Source organism: Amia ocellicauda, chromosome 16 (assembly GCF_036373705.1).
Source record: "Amia ocellicauda isolate fAmiCal2 chromosome 16, fAmiCal2.hap1, whole genome shotgun sequence".
Lineage (NCBI taxonomy): Eukaryota > Metazoa > Chordata > Actinopteri > Amiiformes > Amiidae > Amia > Amia ocellicauda.
Window position 1 is genome coordinate 13,115,028 of NC_089865.1, and position 20,373 is coordinate 13,135,400.

At 35.3% G+C, this 20,373-nt stretch overlaps 3 protein-coding genes and 1 long non-coding RNA gene across 4 annotated transcripts in view; 3 read left to right on the forward strand and 1 right to left on the reverse strand.

Annotated features, from left to right (window-relative positions):
• The window catches only part of evx2 (even-skipped homeobox 2), a 3,204-nt gene extending 46 nt beyond the window's left edge, over positions 1-3,158 (reverse strand). Inside the window, exons 1-3 of the mRNA XM_066687821.1 lie at positions 2,652-3,158; positions 1,867-2,111; positions 1-877 (exon numbers count right to left, since the gene is read on the reverse strand). The exon at positions 1-877 is cut by the window's left edge and continues 46 nt beyond it. Of these exons, the coding sequence (XP_066543918.1) occupies positions 263-877; positions 1,867-2,111; positions 2,652-3,075 (1,284 nt within the window). The 5' untranslated portion in view covers positions 3,076-3,158 and the 3' untranslated portion in view covers positions 1-262. The remainder of the gene's footprint in view (positions 878-1,866; positions 2,112-2,651) is intronic.
• A 2,721-nt stretch (positions 3,159-5,879) lies between these two features.
• On the forward strand, positions 5,880-8,302 carry LOC136711455 (uncharacterized). Its single transcript, XR_010804727.1, has 4 exons — positions 5,880-6,174; positions 6,324-6,423; positions 6,763-6,916; positions 7,159-8,302. It is a non-coding gene; the product is annotated as an uncharacterized LOC136711455 (long non-coding RNA).
• Positions 8,303-10,225: 1,923 nt separating this feature from the next.
• hoxd13a (homeobox D13a) lies at positions 10,226-12,964 on the forward strand. The gene is made up of 2 exons (XM_066688256.1): positions 10,226-10,947; positions 11,939-12,964. The coding sequence occupies exons 1-2, from the start codon at positions 10,338-10,340 to the stop codon at positions 12,190-12,192; spliced, it is 864 nt and encodes a 287-aa protein (XP_066544353.1). The 5' UTR covers positions 10,226-10,337; the 3' UTR covers positions 12,193-12,964.
• A 3,172-nt stretch (positions 12,965-16,136) lies between these two features.
• On the forward strand, positions 16,137-17,846 carry hoxd12a (homeobox D12a). Its single transcript, XM_066687603.1, has 2 exons — positions 16,137-16,719; positions 17,014-17,846. Exons 1-2 carry the CDS (start codon positions 16,152-16,154, stop codon positions 17,250-17,252), a joined length of 807 nt encoding a protein of 268 aa, XP_066543700.1. The 5' UTR covers positions 16,137-16,151; the 3' UTR covers positions 17,253-17,846.
• Positions 17,847-20,373: the final 2,527 nt, after the last annotated feature.

Below are 20,373 nucleotides of genomic sequence, written 5' to 3' on the forward strand. Positions count from 1 at the left end.
TTTGAGGGCCACAATATAGGTATATACTGTTAAAAGGGCGAATAAGTATGTAGGCCTATTTTTTCTTTAGTAAAGTAATGTCAAACCATTCGTTTAGTGTTGCTGTTTTACATATACTCGTGGGGGAAACGTCTTTTTGAGTTGTAACAAAATACTATACCATTTAGAATATCTGAAATTATTGAACAATATAAATAATAAACAAACAAACAACGGACATAAGACACAACGCCTGACCCCTGTGAACCACCGGGCAGCTGAGTTATCTATTCAAGGATGCCTCTTCTCTCTGGTCTGGCGAAGGGACGGCGGTTTTGCTCAGTACTGCGGCGGAATATGGCAGAAATCCGCTCTCGGCCCTCTGCCCGGCCGCCGTGCAGGTGAAGTCTGCGCTGCCGCTCCTGGAGCCCAGGGCGCTGGCCGCCTGGCTGCTGTGGCAGCTCAGACAGGAGCAGGGCCCGCTGCCCGCCGGCGCACTGGCCGCCGCCGCCGCCGCCGCCGCCGCCGCCGCTGCTGATGCTGCGGCCGAGCTATTGAGCCCGGCGGGCGACTGGTAGAGTCCTGGGTGTCTGAAGCTACAGAGCAGCTCCGGCCGGGAGTAGGGATGCGACAGCGCCCGGAAGGTGTCGAGGGGGCGGATGGAGGTGGCGAAGGGCGACGCCGCGGCCCCCGATGCCGCCGCCGCCGCCGCCGCCGCCGTGACCCCGACGTGCGGGTAGTAGTGCAGCGGCATGTGCGAGTGGAAGGGGTAGGGCAGGCTTCCGGTGGCGGCGGCGTGCGTCATCATGTAGGTGTAGAAACTGGGGTCCGCGGGATGGGGCCAGGACATGGCCAGCCGCTGCCTCTTATCCTTCATCCGCCTGTTCTGGAACCACACCTGAGGAAGCACAAAGTACCCTTAAAGCTGAGGAAGTGCAGTGCATGGTGTTTATTCACAATGCAAACGAGTTCTGGTCACAGCTCTTAACAGTCAAAAGAGCACTGTGTGTGTCCAATTGTTCTGCTGCATGTTTGTGTGATCAAGCACATTTATTTTACAACTTCAGAGCCTGTAGGAAACAATCGGGGCCATGCAGGAAAGAAAGGGCTTGAAGATGTGAGATGCATGTTTGGAAAACAAAACCAGAAGAACAGAATACAAATCCGCACGTCACATTACACATGTACATTGTGAAGGGCGTGTTAGTTATGTAGTGCTGCTTCAAACCAAAGTGTTTATTCTAGAACGACCTCCGGGGAGTTTACATTGAAAAACAAACATGAAACTCCCACTCTTGCAATACCAGGCTAAATATATAATAACGACTACAGACTGTCGACGTTAGTTGTATTTCTCAGTTTTGCATTTAAAAATATGTTTTAAATACATATTGATACACACCGCTTTAAAAATGGACGTATCTGTGCATATAGCATTTCAAAAATGTATTTACATATATCTTTCTTTAAGAGCTTCTTATCGAGCACACACATTGGTCTATATGTCTAAATATCTATTTTCCTATGTAACAGTATATATGTATTTGTACATGTATATATACACACATTTTGTGTAAACAACAATTTGAAATCTGTGCCAAACACACTGGTTCACTGAACAGTCAGTTAAAATGTGATTGAATATGGTAAAACCAGTAAGCTTTCTCTTTTTTATGCTTGAAATATGCATGTAATAAAATAATTTATTTTCATAGAGTATTTAAAAAAGTTAAAGTAAAATAGTAAATAATCAAATGTATATAGTTAGTGCACGTTATTGCAACAATTATGCAACTATTACTAAATAATAATAATAATAATAATAATAATAATAATAATAATAATAATAATGATAATAATAATAATAATGTATTTAATTGCACACACCTTTATTGTAGTCTCTGGTAGATTTAAAGCTGCAGCCAGTTCACATCTTCTCGGTCTTGAGACATAATTTTCTCTGTAGAACTCCTTCTCCAGTCTGGCTATCTGCTCTCTGGTGAAGGCAGTCCGGTACCTCCTCACCTGGTCAGCACTCGAGCTGGAGCTGCCTATTGAATTCCCGTTGAGGTTCAGGTTGGATAGCGAGGATGAGCTTGTGTTGGAAGTTGCAGAGTTACTGTCTGAAAAACCTAAAAATAAAAAAATAAAAATTATATATATATATATATATATATATATATATATATATATATATATATATATATACACAGAAACAAAACATTAAAAAAATACAAAGAAAACCTGTTACCGTTGTAATGTTCGTTTTAACGAAGATTTAGTTAATCTTGTGTGTGTTTGTGTGTAAATGTGTGTGTGTGTCTGTGGTGAATTTAATCAAATATTGTGCGAATATGTGTAAAGAACACGTTACAGATGGAAATACAGGTGACATTATGACAGTCCGTGCAAACTTTTAATGCTTACATATTATATCATTTGATACTATGAACCCACTGAAATATGTACAACTTAGAAGAAATGCGTGCAAAAGTCCAAATCAGAGCGAGGATCAAAATTATAACTGTGTAATAATGTTTTGTTTTATTTAAGTGAATAATGTATTTGTGGGCTGCAGAAAATTAATTAGAAATAGATATAAATCTGGTATAAGACTGTTATATATGTATATATAAAAAGGAAGAAGAAATGGATAAAGGGATAGCAAATACCTTTGTTGTTGTTTTCCTTGTGCTGGGTGGCACTGAGACTGTTTGGGGAGCGGTGTGCTGAGCATCCCACCTCCACATCACTGTTCATGTCTGCCTCTTGAGCAACTTCTGGGTACAAGGTGATTTTCTTCCTGTTTTCAGAAGAAGAGATCTCCGAAGAAGAGGTGTTGTCGCTATTCTGATGATGGGAATTGAACAAACTGTCAATTTCGAACTTGCCTTTCGAAGGGATATCCCCTATATTGCCATGGAGAGATGCGGAGGTTAGTCTGGGGCTGAGACGACCACTGTGCTGAGCATTTTCCAGGGCCTCCAACACTGCATTTCCAGCTGAGTCTGACAAATTCGAGAGCCTTTTACCAGCAGCGGGGCTGTGCAGCCCCCTTTCCATCAGGATCATCTCCTTCCTTATCCTTTCCATCATCAGCTTTATAGAAAGAGCCAAAGTTGCAGGGTTGGTCCTCTGCTAATGATGAGTTGCGGCAGGGGCTAATTCACATTCAGCTCTGCAAGTGTCTCTAAATAATATTAAACCTATTGAGCAAGGCGCCAAATAGTGCAATGCCAATGCGAGAGAATGGCTGGTCAAAATGACCCGCGCATCATTTCTAGTCCGAAATGTCATTCATCAAAGAGTAGCGCTCGTCATTAAGGTACGAATGACGCTGCTCGAATAATCATTTATTGTAACAGGTTTATAAGCAAATAAACACAAGTGGCTGTCAGCTGATGATGGAGGCGGCCTGTGGTCAGACGAATACATCCAGGTAGAGAGAGAGAGAGAAGAAGTGAAGAGTGGAGCTGCTGTCCCCTGCTTGATCAGAGTCTGCTTTAGATTGCTCTTGGGTTTGGCCTCTGGGGTGAAATTGACAGTCTGATTAATAAAATGAGCACCGCAACATTTCCCTCTTCATTTAGGAATATCATTACGCTGTGATTCTCTATTGTTCCTCCCTTCTGTTCTTTAGGCATTTGCTATACTATCGATACTGTCGAAATTGTAGAATTAGAACATGCACAAGTTTTATACACTTAAATACCTTATGTGTAATCCATTGTTATTTATTTAAATGTAGTAAATATTTAGATGTATTTTTTACACCTTAGATATTTCTGAATAGACAAGATGATGCCGTTTATTACTATTATTATTATTATTATTATTATTATTATTATTATTATTATTATTATAACAATATAATAATTATTATTATTATTATAACAATATAATTATTATTATTATTATTATTATTATTAATAAGCGCACTGCATCATCTTTATTATAACAATATTATTATTAACAATAATAATAATTATTATTATTATTATAACGTCTTCCAAATTACCACATTTCATTTTTCTTCGTTCTTAAATTTACAAAGCACTATAGAATGCATTATTTAATCTACTTGATAATTAATATTTTCTAAATAAAACGAAGTCTGGATTTACCATAATTTTACTTGTTATTATGGTTTGTATATAGCTTACAATTATTATTTGTGACAATATTTTTTTATTATTATTCATTGATAGTATGCATTTTTTTCTTTTGTTGTCTTGTGTTTTATTATTATACATCACTGATACATCAATCAATAATATACAGGGTCTTCTCAGTGTTTAAAAATAAAATGTATACAGTCTGGTTGAATATGCTTCCTGGTAACATTTTATTTTTAACTTTCAGAGTTTGTGTGTGTGTGTGTGTGTCTGGATGTGTGTGAGAGTGTGTTTATATTTTTAATAATGTCAGTTTATCACAGAAGTATGGCCATGGTTGTAGTATCCGTAAGGACTATTTAGATCATCCTTGTTTGATTAACTGATCCTTTCTTAATGTTAATTGTTCTAGAAATGATGACGCAGATGACAACGATAATAATCAAGATTGATTTTGCGTTAGATTTTACATATTGAGTTCCCGAAGCATTTTTTCTAAGGTTTTAACGCTTGATAAAATTGACGTATAAACAATTCGTTTCTGGTTATAATGTAAATTCAGAAACAGTGAGCCTACTCACACGGAGCTGTATAGTTCTATACAATTTCAAAGGTTTCTATAACATTTGCATAAGATAATGTTTATTTTTCTCTCTCTCTCTCTTTGTGTGTACAGATAATGTTGCAGTTCAGAGATCTTGTACCTTAAAATGTATTCTTCTTGTAAGAATCCAAGTCATTCGATTGTAATTTGGTAATATATATTTTTAATACAAACAGCTTCGAAGGCAGATGATTAACAGCTACATTTGACAACATCCAAATATACCTAAAAGAAAATCTAGCGGCGCTTGGTTTCCAGAGGAAGAATGAAGTGAGTAAAGATGCTTTGTATTGGGGAGGCTGTGATGCAGAGATGGCGAGTTTGTGTGCGGGTTAGAAAACAGGGGATGGGGGGGTGGGGGGGGAGTGAGCAGGTAAACGAAAAATGTTCATATGCGTCCTCTGGCGCCCCCAACAGTTTTATCTATCTACTTGGACTGTGGGGGAGTGTTTGCTATTTTAACTTGGTAATAATGCCTAATGCAAGTTTGACCAGAGTTAATTTCGGTATTCATAAAGAAACCCCCCAAAATAATAACAATACAAATTCAAAGGTGAGCATCTTAAATGTTATGTATCATAGTTCACATTATTTAAATATAAATCGTTTTAATATATTTGTATTTAGCAGATGCATGATTAAAAATATAGTTTAATCAGTGACAGTGGTTTTACACATTTTCCCCATCCGCTTTTTATTTTCCCCTTCTTACAAACGGTTAGTGTCTTCTTGTTGCTTTATTTCTTCCACAAAGCAGAAAAACTAAAAGTAAACAGTTCCAAAATATACAATGGTTTGTTGTTGTTTTGTTATAATGATTATTTTCTATACATGCGTTTCCTTCTCAGCATAGGTGGCTCAATTTACTTGCTCTATATAGTCTATTGAATCATATATATATATATATATATATATATATATATATATATATATATATATATATATATCCTCTTACAAGAGGTTTACCTACCGAGCAGAACCAGTCGGATAATAAGTAAAGACACAATGCAGTCATCTTGACCTTTTGTAAATACTTAGTAACCATGGCAGTCATTTGCGTTGCTTTGTCCTTTTACACTCAAGTTTAATGTGTTCTGTCTAAGTAAGTTTTATTGCCAGGGTAGTATGTCAAAAGTCATAAAAGCACCAGGCGGACTTGAAGTGAAAGGCAGAGCAGGTTGTAGTTCAAGATGATCGTCTGGTCTAGTTTCCTACACTTTTAATTGTGTTGGCTGAGACGCCGGTGGAGCCCACAGGTGCTGCTTGTTGTGGCCTGCTCACAATGCTGATGGATACTTTACCCCTTTATATTCAGCTCCTCATGCGGATCCTATTTCTCCGCAATGCAAACGCATAGAGCCATCTAGTGACAGCAGCTTCACATTGCATCTGCGCAGCTGGGAAGATATTTGCTGATGGCCATTGGGCTCCTTCGTCTCTGACCTCTGGATGTCTGAAAACCGCTGCGGACAAGAGGTTTGGGGATTTTCGTGATGTTTTAGCGTATATGGTTACTCGAAAAAGGAAGTGGATGCATCTCTGCCCCAGGCTCCTACAAACTTTAAAACATATGCGTGCTGCAGACAGTACTATATATCTTACAGTAATATATCTTCTTTATCTAGACCAAACACCTATAATCGGAGCGAATACCCTCCACGTCCTTCCATATATCATCAGTGGGCGTTTGAACACCCTCGGGGGTCTTCTGCCGTCTCAGACCAGGTAGAGTCTCCCAGTGTCTCACTATGGGAAGCCACAGTCCCACGGATACCCACCCGGGCCGTTAGCGTGGGAATGCAGGGCCTTGGGGCCGTTTCTCAGTGATTTTCTAATAATGATGTTATAGAAGGAGTATAATTATATAATTATATTTGATATTTTCCTAGACAACCAAGTAATACTACTTTGTTTCTGTCTATTTGTAGGGGGAATGTTGTTAGCAAATGTTTGACATATATACACCTACATTATTTTGAGATGGGTGGTAGCTTTTAACGGAAATGATTTATTTATATAAATTAAATACACACATTTTCAAGAATTGTATGATTCTCTGTTCAGCTTTAGGATCCCCTCGATATGGGTCTCAAAGTACACCTGCGAAGTGAGAAGAAAAGGACCCATTAATAGCAAATAGCAGATCGCTGGATTGTAACTGGAATTTGAGAGGAATAATTTTCTCACTCCCAAAAATTTCATTAAAACAGAAAGACAGGTGAGGATCGGTACTGTGGTACTATTATTATTGTTATTGTTATTGTAATTATTACAATGTTTCTACTATTATTACTACTATTCTTATTATTCTTATTCTTATTTTTATTATGATGATCATTACTATTCTTTTTATTACTATTATTATTATTGGAAATTATCATCATCATCATCATCATCATTTGGAAACGTAAGGCAAACTTTACTTTTTCTTGTTTAAACTTGTTCTTTCTTCCTCCATAGGTTAAACTGTGGTTTCAGAACCAGAGACTGAAACAGAAAAAGTTTCTTCGAGTTCCACTCACAAAACCCAGTTTAATTTGAGCTGCACTTATGTTTTTCAAGAAATGCTTTTAGGCGGTACTATTTTCCCAGTGTATAAATGCGTCTTCGAAATTGATAAAGTTCGTATGTGTCGCGATTAACATGTTTTAAATGAGAAACATCTGCATGTAAGCGTACATTTGAATGTGCCAATTGCCTCTTTACACAGATTTAAAAACTTGATGCAGGCCTGCGTTGCAAGGAGTAGCCAATATAATGAGCTGTATATGTTCAGCCATTGTTATAAGATCAAAAAACCTTTGAGCATCCTAACTTCTTCAAGTTCGCACAATTGCTATTCTTTAAAACGTAAATGAACACATACCAGGTACGCAAGTAAGTAAGTAATCAATTAAACACATAAATACATATTGTGAGATTGTATTCAATTTATAAAAACAACAATAATACTATATGTGTGGTTTACGATATTAAAAGGAGGGTGGATGTGTTTCTCCAGTGACCAGCAATTAATCTTTTCTGATTCTGCAACCACCATTTAATGATCTCTCACTATTATACTGTTGCAATATGTCAATAGTCACACAATTCAAATATATATATAATAGATAGATAGCTTTTTATTGATTATTGTAATACTTTTATTTTAAGAAACAATCTTAAGATTTATTCACATTTCAGTCCAGGGCTTTGCTTCTCCCAACTAACATTTAACTTGAACTTGAATAGACTCAGTAAAAGATGAAGCACAATGTTCTTCAAATGATATAGGCTAGCTTTCCTTACTTCTTTCTAATAGTCTGCATTAAATAAATTACATTAAAACAAATGTTAGTTGTCAAACTGTGTTTACATTTTGTGATTTTCTAGCTTTCATGCTATTTGTATCTTAGGCCTAGACCACATCAAAACCAAAGCATTTGCATATAACAGTAGGAGAAAGTTGGCATCTGACAATGAAGTAAAACACAATTGTGTGCCAGGTTTGTAATTAGGATGTGTTGGTACATTAAAGTTTTTATCTGGACCTGGCCTTGTTCATATTTATTTGTTATATAAATAGGTTAAACGTGACCTCAATACATTGTATGCATTGGTTTCATTGTCCAACTGCTGTCTACTTGATTTCAGAAGGTATACATGCTTTTTTATTTTATGTATGAAATATAGTTTAAGCTTCAGTGTAGGTTCAGTGTTTATGTGTTACACAAAACCTTATATGGCAGTGTTGCATATCAGCACTGCTGGCCTATAAGTAACTGAATTTGAGCATGGGGTGCAGCACAGTCAAATTAATATCGTTTGTCATTAGGAGACTAAATTTCCCCTAGAATAATTACAGTAAATAATTCTCAAAGGGGGATCTGAAGTTGTAAGCTTAGTATAAAATTGTTCCAGCTTAACAATTATACAAACATATGCACCATGTATTCAACAGTTTGGAACCACATGTTAATTGGTATTGCAGCTATGTGTGTAGGAGTAGTTCAAAATCCATAAGCAAATGGTTTTAATTTGTGTTGGGTTGCCAAATAACATAATATATAAAACTGAATAGTTTATTGTGTTATTAATTAAAATGTATAAAATTAAATTAAAATAAATAAGAAATACATACATAAGAAAGTAACATATAATGTATGTTTGCATTATAACACTGATGAGACTGAAGAGATAATTAATGTATTAGTTATAATAGGAAAATAATCTGATTTTAGACTTAAATACGGAATAGATAAGGAATAGAACGAAGAATAAAGTTCTTTATATAGTTGTAAAACTATCAAACTGTCAAACTGTTGAATGTGTCAAAATACTGACACATTTTGAAATGCCTTTTCTGTGTATAATTGTATAAATATTCTCTGTGTTAAAATAAATAGTGATCACAAAATGAATGGTTCTCAATCACACCCGATAATATTTGTAATAACTCGCGATATTGTTTTAAATAGCTTACTTCTTTAGCTCTTGGTTAGAAATGTGAAAACTATTTTAATGTTATTGATAGCTCTGAACTTTCAATATTGTATGCAAATGTGTTTGTCTTTCTCTGTAAATCTGTATGAATATTAATATTTTTCTTGGAGTTTAAACCATGGAAATGTGAAAATGTGTATGCAGATAATACATGGCTCTATATATACAGTATGAATTCCTCTCAGATATAATTGTAACCACACGTTTAATGTTAGACCAATTTTATATTGTTTGTAATAACAATGCTGAATAAAAACATTGCATATATAATAATAATGGATACGTGTTGGGTACATTGAAAATGTTTTAATTTTGCTATCTGACATAATGAAAAAAATAAATTCCCATGCAATGTTATATATTTTATTTATTATTTTTTTTAACTGATGTATTTATATAACGAAATTTGAAGGAGGATATCCAGATATCCCGACGTTGATTAAAAAACTTTGCACACGATACATAAAAACCTTGTATTGGGCTGCAGGTTAGGCTATTTGAAGTTATTAATGAACTTTGTTAACGAAAATCACATACAATAAGTCTTGAAATCAATACACTGAAGATTCACAGCACAACTCTACTAGTAAAAAAATAAAAATAAATAAACCAGTGCATATATGAGAAAATCATAAAAATGTAATTAGGCAATTTCAGTAAAACCCAGCAATCTAAATAGTTAAAATAACAAACACTTTCAAGTTTTACAAGGAAGCGTAAAAGTATTTTACAGTTTGGAAATTAGTTTCTAAGCAAGGTATTATGAATATGTATTTTCCATAGCTATATAACAATTGTATTGTCTTATAATGTATTAATACAAATATATGTGTATGTGTTTCACTGGAGTAAACATTACTAAACAATAATAAATATACTTATGGTGTTAATGTCATTTCCATATATTTACCATGCACTACTCACTGACACCTTATTTGCATGTCACATGACTACAGCCATCCAACCACATAGTCGAAGGTCACAGTTCTCTAATTAGTTAGAAAAAAATATATAAAAGGTTATCTGTCTTCATCCGTGATTTTAGCTATATGTGCCGCAATGCCTAGAGGTAACTGTGGATACGGCGGGGTTCCTGTGCCTTGTTGTGGACTGATGTGAGATTTTCCCAGAGGCAAAACTACGGAGAGTCGCAGAAAATGGAGGGTTTGGGAGGGGATATCCCCGCAGCCCAGTGCAGGAGTTTTTTTCCTACTGCTTTTGGGGCTCATGCCAGCCGAACTGCACCAGGGTCACCAGTCTATCCCATTGCAGACAGAGCAACCTCCCTCGGCCCAGATGCAATCAAACCATACACAGCTCTTCCATGCTCTGCAGCCTCCGCAAACACGTCCATGGGCTGTGGATGTCATTTTGGGAACTCTTACTATGGTTGCAAAATCCCACACAGTACCGGATTCCAGCCGAACGCGATGGAACAAACTGCACATTCTTCTCTGGGTGGACATTCAGTGGATACATATATGGATATTTCAGGTCGAACAAGTGGTAATGTCCACTGTAACGAGATGTCCGGAAGAGCAAAAGAGTTTACTGTTTACCAAGGATATACAGGTTCCTATACACGGATTCCGGGCTATATCGATGTACCTGTAGTACCTAGAACTGCTACTGGTGACCCGAGGCATGAGGCTGTTAGATCAATCGAGGGCTACCAACCTTGGACACTGTCAAATAGCTGGAACAGCCAACTTTACTGTACCAAAGAACAAACACACAACTCTCACATCTGGAAGTCGTCATTTACAGGTAGGCTACAGTATTTATTGTTGAAATCCAGTTCAGTATTTAAAACATTTGCTCAATTGCACAGGGTTGTAATATCGTGTAAATTAATCAGCACATAATGTATATGTATATATGTATGCGTTTATATACACACATACACACAGATGTAGATAATATGGAATATGGAAATACAGTTAACAAATGTAGATGGTTGTTGACTTACTGTAAAATGAAATGGGTAGGGAAGATACTAGAGAGAAATGAGTAATGACCTGTATATTACTATTTTAAACTTCTTGAATACTGTGAAAATGTCCCAGGTGCTCGTTGTAATTGGTTCCTTTTGTAGAAGGTACTTAAAAGAAATAAAAACATTTATATATATATATATATATATATATATATATATATATATATATATATATATATATATATAAATGTTTTTATTTCTTTTAAGTACCTTCTACAAAAGGAACCAAAAAGATAAATGCAAATTACTAGTGTAAAAGATGAAGAAAAGAGTCAATATTCAAAAGGGCTGAAAGACGGGGAGTAAATACAAATAAGGAATACACACATACATCGAAGTTTGTGAATAATAAATATTTTTAGAATCTTAATTATTTGTAAGGTGGGTTACATAACAGTACAAAACAACCATAGAATATAGTGCAATGTACGGCTAGGGCACTGAAATAAATAAGGATAATAAAATACAGACTGGATTGATCGTCGGCTGTAAATAAGCAAGAAATATTATGTTATAGAATAAAATCTCAAGGTATCATTTTTGTAATATGAAATAGGCTAGTTATCCAATAAAAAAAAAAACTAGAAAAAAAATAAAATAAACAGAAATAAATGTACTCTTGTAAAAAATTATGCTAAGCATGTTTAAGAAAAAAAAACTGAGCAAACTAAAACATGCATGGGACTCTTCATCAGGCTGACATCTTTTCGGGAGATGTTTTTGTAATATATCTCAAATAAACAACTTTCCTTTTCCCTTTAGGTGAGATCATGCTAAACCAGCCCGAGATGTGTGCTTACCGGCGGGGGAGGAAGAAGAGGGTACCTTACACCAAGCTGCAACTCAAGGAGCTTGAACGAGAATACAACAGGAACTCATTTATTACCAAAGAGAAAAGGCGTCGGATAGCGACGACAACCAACCTCTCTGAAAGACAAGTCACTATTTGGTTTCAAAATCGCAGGGTTAAAGACAAGAAAATCGTATCAAAAATTAAAGACGTTGAAAAATATTAGTAAATACATTCAGACCTTCATATGACATCATGTTAAACAGCTCTCAGGTATTTATGCTGCAATCGGCTCATAATATTTCATCAGCTAGTAACAAATAATGTATATTCCTGCTTTCAGGCAATTCTTCACTATCTGTGTGTGTGTGTGTGTGTGTGTGTGTGTATACATACACACACACACATATATATAGTCATATGTGTGTGGATTTCATTCTCTCATACTATATCACTGTTTTGGAAGTCATGTATAAATGGTGAAGAAGTTGTAATGTTTTAGCGTGTGTGTGTGTGTGTTGGCCCTGTATGCAATATTGAATTATATATATTTATGTGAAACTTATTAAAATGCTATCATGCATTCCTATTCAATTTAACTGACATTACATGGACAGAAATAAGAAACACTTATTAGCTATGGTTTGGTCGGCAACATGTTTAAAGAAGAGTTAAACATCAAGTCATTATTCGCAAGTGATATTCTTAAATTGTTTAAAATGCAATCAAAAAAACTAAATAAACAAATCGAAGTTTCAGTTCATTTTTGTTGTTGTTAATCTTATTTTTTGGAAGGCATATATTATATAAATATTATCTAATATCTAAAAAAAGAGATTTGTACCCAAACCGAATGACAAATTTGAAATGTGATCCGAAGCTTAAAAACATTGACGTATAGGTGAAGTAAAATGAGTGATTTAAAGAATCCTTTCTAATATAACGCATATTGACATTCATTGTTAATATTCATTTAAATAAATAACAAAGTAATATTATTTTCACAACATTTTTTGTGTTCACTTGATGCTGAAACGATTTTTTTGTCATTGGAAACATTTGTGGGTCCTTTTATAAGTGTGTGTTTTTACATGTACATTCAGACATAGGCCTGTTGGTAATTAAGGCACATAGGTTTTTATGATTTTATTTCGGGTGTTTGTCATTACCCCGGAAAATGCAGATTTTGCTCGTCAGCGCCAAATTTAAAGTGTAAGATAAAACATAAAAAAGATAGGCCTACCTCCCATTTGAAAAACGAGAACATTACTGGAAAAAGTATGCTTGCTCATAAAAAAAAAAAAAACATATTTACAAAATGCTTATGTAACCGTTACTTATGCTGTTAAATACTTGAATATGCTTTTGTTATTTTCCATTTGGAATTGTAATAGTTCAAAGTATATATTTTCAGTCATTTAATAAAATATTCCTGATACTGACGTCATTGAAGTGTTACCATTGACCTTGACACGTATTTATAGTCTTTGACCTTGACTTTAATCAAGCTCATGAATAACGAATAGCCTTCAATCCATGAGGTTATTTCGCCATCTACTGGACCGGGTGTGTTACAGCCACGACATGATCTTGAAACTAGTGTGTGTGTTGTGTGCCATGTAAACCAAGGGGCACCATGGAAACTAAGAAAATGAAGCTGTTTTATATATCGATTTAATTCATTAAAACATTTCCAAAAAGAATGATGTGGTCTGTTTCTATTAAATAAAGATAGATATACAGGTATCTATAAATAGTAGCCTATGTGGAAATAACTAGAAACGTGATAATAGGAATGTGTATGTATCACATGCTTGTGTATGACACCAAATAAAAATGCTATTTTGTATGTACATGGTTTTAATGAATAAATTGCCCAGGGACGTTCGCCGGCGGCCACACAGACTGGATCTCTCTGTTAGTGCATGTATGTGTGTATATATATATATATATATATATATATATATATATATATATATATATACTGCTCAAATAAATTAAGGGAACACTCCAAGTTCAGAAATCAATTGTTAAGTGTTTCCTTATTTTTTTTGGCAGTGTATATATATATATATATATATATATATATATATATATATATATATATATATATATATATATGTATATCACTAACAGAGAGATGTAAAATATGTGTGTGTGTCTAGGTATGTATATTTATATATTGTGTGTGTGTGTGTGAGAGTGTGTGTGAGAGAGAGAGAGAGAGAGAGAGAGAGAGACATATATAAACACACATATGCATGTCTTTGTATGAAACAGTTTGTATCAAATGTTTTAGTATTACTACTACTAGCAGAAGTAATAAGAATAATTTCCATTTAAATGTTCAAAACTGATGTGAACGTACAATCATTTACAAATACTTAACACGTGCACTTGGACTTGTTTTTGAGAAGTCGGGGTATCTGGGTTTTGACCTTGAACTATTCGCAGTCAGAATTTAAAGCAATAAATCTAAACTTAACTAAAAGCCACTTTATATTGTAACACTACTACTACTACTACTACTACTACTACTACTACTACTAGTAGTAGTAATAATAATAATAATAATAATAATAATAATAATAAATATATCAATAAATCCAATTATTTTCCATACGAACCACAAGTTGTAGCTTTTTAAGAGTAGAGTTTTAGAGTATGGACTCATAAAAATAAAGCTGCCGACCTGTCGCCTTTCTTTCCGGCCATGGTGAGTTTACAATTTGCATTTTCTTTGGTAGCCTATACTGCTAACGGGCCCTTCTTCTGCACATTTACGGGTTAAAAACTAAACGTCCTGAAGCTATTCATATCAAAAGTCAAAGCTGTGGGGGTTGATGCAAAATCACAGCCTTCTTGATGTGATCATGAGACACAACTTGCAGATCAGGATTAAACGTGTTGAATTCCTGAAGAGTGATTTTGTGAAATAAGGAATCCACGCTAAGGCTGGACATTATTATATGTGAATCTATTCAATTCAGAGATTTGCAAAATTTGTACATGTTAAAACTTGTATTCAAAAACATTACAATTATATAATTTACATCTGTTTTATACGTTTTTTTAAATTTATTTTCGTTTAAAGTTATGCTGTCATGTAGCCGATATTAACCCGCTATATTTTGCAACACATTAGTATTGTTTTTTCACTAGCGTAGTCTATTCGTTTTAAAATGCTGCTGAAATGTTAACTGAAAAGGAATTCCTTTCAATATTATAATCTTTCAAAATTGCTATGAACGCACAATTGTTTATATACATGTATAATATATATGTGCAGAACAGTGTGATGCGTTTAAAATAATTTTAAATATACATCATTTCATGTACAATTCAAGAGGCGGTCGCATGAATTAAACTAATACAGCATACTGTTTATATTTGAGAGGCAAACGCGATTCATATACACAAATATATGCTACAGTATTTTATTATGAATAGCCAAATGCACTACTTAAAAAGCCTCTACCTATCTACGTAAGCGAACATCAATTTAACTGTTACCAAGCGCCATAACCATAGAAAAAAGAATGAAATACATGTAAACCTCTCGTATTGTGAAAACATGCTGTCTTCATAGCTTTCAGTTTTCTTTAATATATCATATTATAGTAGGCCCTACTCCCTTTTTGGTGGTGGAAGACTCTGCTTGTACTTAATGTATCGTGATAAGATAAACACAATTTATTCCCTCTATTTATCTGTGTGTGTGTGTGTGTGTGTGTGTATGGATGTAGTTTGAGCGGGATTACATTCAAATAATTAATTTAAACCAATGTCGATTATACACCATCATTTTCAAATACACTTCTGTATCAAGACGTGTCGGTTTAAGTGGAAAGTTTTATAACAGTTAAACACAGCTAGGTGCACAAGTGCATTCTTTTTATTCCCAATGGTTAAGGCATTACATTTAATATTATTGTGTTTTACATGTAGCCTGTATATATATATACCTACATATTTACTGCTTACATTTGCACTCTTTCAATATAGTAATTCAAACGCCCTTAATCTGCACAGCTCTGCACGGCTTCCTGAAGACGCTGTGAGGGGTGAGGGCGGAGCTGAGGCGCAACACGTGACGCGCTTCCAACCAATCAGCGGCCACCGTCCTTTTATTCTGCAGGACGCACTAAAAAGGGCTGCAAGAAGCCTTTGTGCAGCTCCTCGGAAATGTGTGAGCGCAATCTCCTCAATTCCGGCTATGTTGGTTCTCTGTTGAATTTCCCCCCTCCGGACTCCTTTTATTTCCCCAATCTGCGGGGCAATGGGGCGCAGCTTGCCGGGCTCCCCCCGATCTCTTACGGCCGGAGAGAGGTGTGCTCGCTCCCGTGGACTTCCCCAAGTTCGTGCGCATCTCCGCCACAGAGCCGCGCCTTTAGCGGGTACCCTGCACCCGTCCCGGGCAGCTCAGTGCCTGCAAGTGCCAGTGCTCACAACCACAGCAAGGGACCACTGGAAGAAGCCACTAAATACTACTTCCAGGACGCCAACCTCAAACCCGAGGAACGGTGTCGACCAGCGCCATCTTTTGCCGGGGATCACGGAGATACCAGTCCTGCCAGCTCCACCAAATATGAGTTCCCTAACCTGGACAGAGAGTCGCACAGCTCGCCTGCCCATGCTGAACTGAATAGCAGTAGCCAAGCAGTCACCGAAGGCATCAAGCAATCTGTCAACTTAAATATAAGCATGCAGCCATCATCCAGCCATGCCTGTAGCAGAGCATCCCTATCTGATGGTACGGCAACTTCTTCATAAGTTGTGAATGCAAACTTTGAGCAGATCAAATAAAACCATGTATCTATACCTATGCATATTTGCATCGCATGAAAAAAATATGAATATTGCAAGTTGTACACTCTATATGTATATACCTGTTGGGAACAAATTAAGAGAATGCAAAGTCAATAGCGCCTATAAATGAGTCATGACCTGATATAGACAGACAGACAGAGTAAGATATACAGATATTGAGAGAGATGCACCCATCATTGAATGAATAAACTATATTGAACTATTTTCCTGTTTTCAGGCTTGCCTTGGTGTCCTTCACAAATGAGGTCCAGAAAGAAACGGAAGCCATACACCAAACAACAGATCGCTGAACTGGAGAGCGCATTTCTGATGCACGAATTCATAAACAGACAGAAGAGGAAGGAGCTGTCGGACAGGCTGGACTTGAGCGACCAGCAAGTCAAAATCTGGTTTCAAAACCGACGCATGAAAAAGAAAAGACTAATGATGCGGGAGCATGCTCTCTCCATGTACTAGGGATAGAAATTGTCCACCTCCACACTGCGAGGACTCTTTTGCAAAGCAGAGAATTAAAAACAAGCACATTTGACGTGGTCCATGCAGAGCTTAATGTGTGCAAGCCTTTTTTAATAATAAAAACTGATTGCAAAATAATAATATGAATAATAAGAAAAAAATAAGAATAACAACAAATATCGTTGCCTATCCCACACAGGTGCTGCACTGTATTATTAGCCGGGGAGTCACTACCAGTCGTTTTATTGTGTCATTACTTGTACTAATCTGTTTTTATAATATGTAGGATTTCTTATTGATTATGGGAATCTGAGTAATTATGATCAAATACAAATATTAGTATTTAGTCAAGCATGCAAAATGTATTTAAATATATGTTTCTCTTTAAGAAGGAAAAAAACTTACTTTGGTGCATTTTTGTTTTTAATATTTCGTTTTAATTTAAAATTCAGGTGTTGAATATGTTTTCATCAGAGGTGACATTGATATTGCAAGTTTTCTTTTTCTTTTCATTTGAATCCTGTTTCGTTTTTCTTTGTATTTTAATTTCAGAACTGTTTGGGAAGAAATAAAGACGACGAGATTATCAGAAAAGTGTATCCTGAAACGTGTTGCAATTCATTAGTTTTAGAAGATAGTTGATGTTTTAAAGTATTTAGCCAATCGCCTGCTTTTGTTTAAATATGGTTATATTGTTATATTATAAGGTTTTCGTGTATTTGTTTTTCACTCATGAAGGACGAAAAAAAAACTTTATTTTGTATTAGAACACTTCAAAGAAAGATTAAATCGCTTTTAAACCGATGTTATATATTTGTGAGTTTGAACGTCTTGTGTGAATAGAGAAGTTGTGAATCTCAGGAAGTCCTAACCAATAGTCTAATTCATGTCTCTGAGAGTAAAATGCACACTCGCCCATATCCAGTTCTCTGTACAGGGAAATAATTACAATATGTCCAGTCTGTGTAGGTTATGTATTTATCAGATTCTTTGTTTTGTTGGGAAATGCATGATTTTTTGGAGTCTCTACTGCCAAAAATTACATTCTAGATCAAAATGTTTAAGTACACGTAAACTCAAAGCCTGCCAGGAATACATTTTGAATAATCAGTGTTATGTATGTATGTTTTTTTATTATTATTTTGTATGGTGGCGCATGTACTGTTTTACAGTCATTTTACCAGTTTACCATAATTTGTGATCCATTTTGTAGGCTACTTGTTATTTAAATTAGCAACAAACACGAGGATCAAGCACATTTAATATTTTGTTTCTATAATGGTCACATACAAAAACATGTATGCTACTCCAAAAAACCTTCGGCTCGGAGCAAATCAAATGTTCGACCCATCAGTTGAATCGCAATTAAAAATACTGAACTTGATGATTGTTTTGCACAGGGTAGAAGAAAGTATCCTCAAGTAAATTAATTGACACCATCGATTACTGGAATTTTGCATCTGCCATCGGCGAGTGGGACCAGTTAGACCAGGCCTTAATTCAAATCTACAAATTCATAAGATACCAGTTGCATCGCAAGATTTAAGTAATGATCTTAATTTGTGCAAATGCATAAATAATAAAAAACTAAAACAATTAAACAAATTCATACATGATTTGTGGTAGGATTTTATAACCAAAGCATGATGAAAAATATGTTGCCTTCTTATTATGCTGCATGAAACCCGTTTTTAAAATATCTTTAAGATATGTTTGACATTACAAAGTTACCTCACAAAGGTACGAAAGTAATACATTGTTAGTAATTGAGATACAACTAAACAGACAGATAGATAGATAGATACATATAATTAGCTAGACAAATACATAAGGCATGTTTATTGAGTTATCCAAGATGGGTTACCCCTTCAGCTTCATTTTCGTAAATCAAAACAGTCTACTAAAAATCAACAGTCGTACGTCAAGAAAACATCGGTTTAATATAAAACCACATATTCTATCAGGGTTGTTGGTTATATTCAGTTGTAGTTTCATACTTCCTTGAAAAATAGCATTTTTGTCATTACTAGAATTATTAATTGTTGTATATAGTTGTGTTTGTAGCAGGAGGGCTGGGATTACCATGGAAATATTAAAGTATGTTCATGTGTGTTTCTATGGCTTACGTCTCAAGCCATTTTAGGCTGTATATATGTGTGACCATCTGAAATGTTAATTTTAATCAGTAGTCTGTATAGATCTTGCCTTTTATCGTATCCATGCGGTTTGACATTCCTTAGAAATCTGATTTCAAAGTATAAGCTATCTATCTTTGTGTGTTATATGTTCTGCACATGGATTGCATACTGTTAGTTCTAAAATGTACCCACGAATAGGCCATTAGTATGCATGTGTGTGTGTGTGTGTGTGTGTGTATATATATATATATATATATATATATATATATATACAGGAAAATGGAAGACTAAAATAGAAAGCTGCTTTATAGGAAACGCACTAAGGCCATGTCCTAAAGGCCAAGCGCCTACTAAGCTTGCATGGTTAAACATGTGAATGGTATTGCATATGTAACTATAGGAGGAATTTGCATACATGACTTTCGTTCAGAGAGGTCAGTTAATCTATAGTATATTTATAATAGCTATCCTACTGATTTCTTTCAACCATGAAGCCTGATTTCTTCTGAGAGCCGCCACACGGTGTCTTTCATGGTCTCCAGATACTGGGGGCGCCACAGCAAAGTGAAGGTCAAGTTAGTGTCTTGTCTTGCAGTGCAAAAATACAGCACACTTTGCCATGTTTAAACTAATACCTTGTTCTTCATATTGACATTAGGTTTTCGTTCACCTTTCCAATACCGGTAGGTCTGATCCATCAGCGTTTTTGAATGAATGTCTGTATTTGTTATTGTTCGTTACAAATTAGAAGATACAAGTGCTTTAATTGATTTGACTGTTTTAAAATCATCATTAGATAATAATACATCGCAATTAATAATGCATTTAAATTGTTGTATCTCGTACAAATTCCCTGTATAACTTTTTACGGTTACTATTTTAATTTATGTTAAAGCACTATATAACTATTTTACTTTACACTATTTCTTTATACATTTAAAATGCAATTTTGCTCTTGAATGTGAGTTGCGCTGGAAAAAGGC

Coding starts and splice junctions, on each gene's coding strand:
- hoxd13a (XM_066688256.1), top strand. CDS start 10,338: ATGGAGGGTTTGGGAGGGGATATCCCCGCAGCCCAGTGCAGGAGTTTT. Junction 10,948..11,938: donor CTGGAAGTCGTCATTTACAG/GTAGGCTACAGT, acceptor TTTTCCCTTTAG/GTGAGATCATGCTAAACCAG.
- hoxd12a (XM_066687603.1), top strand. CDS start 16,152: ATGTGTGAGCGCAATCTCCTCAATTCCGGCTATGTTGGTTCTCTGTTG. Junction 16,720..17,013: donor CAGAGCATCCCTATCTGATG/GTACGGCAACTT, acceptor TCCTGTTTTCAG/GCTTGCCTTGGTGTCCTTCA.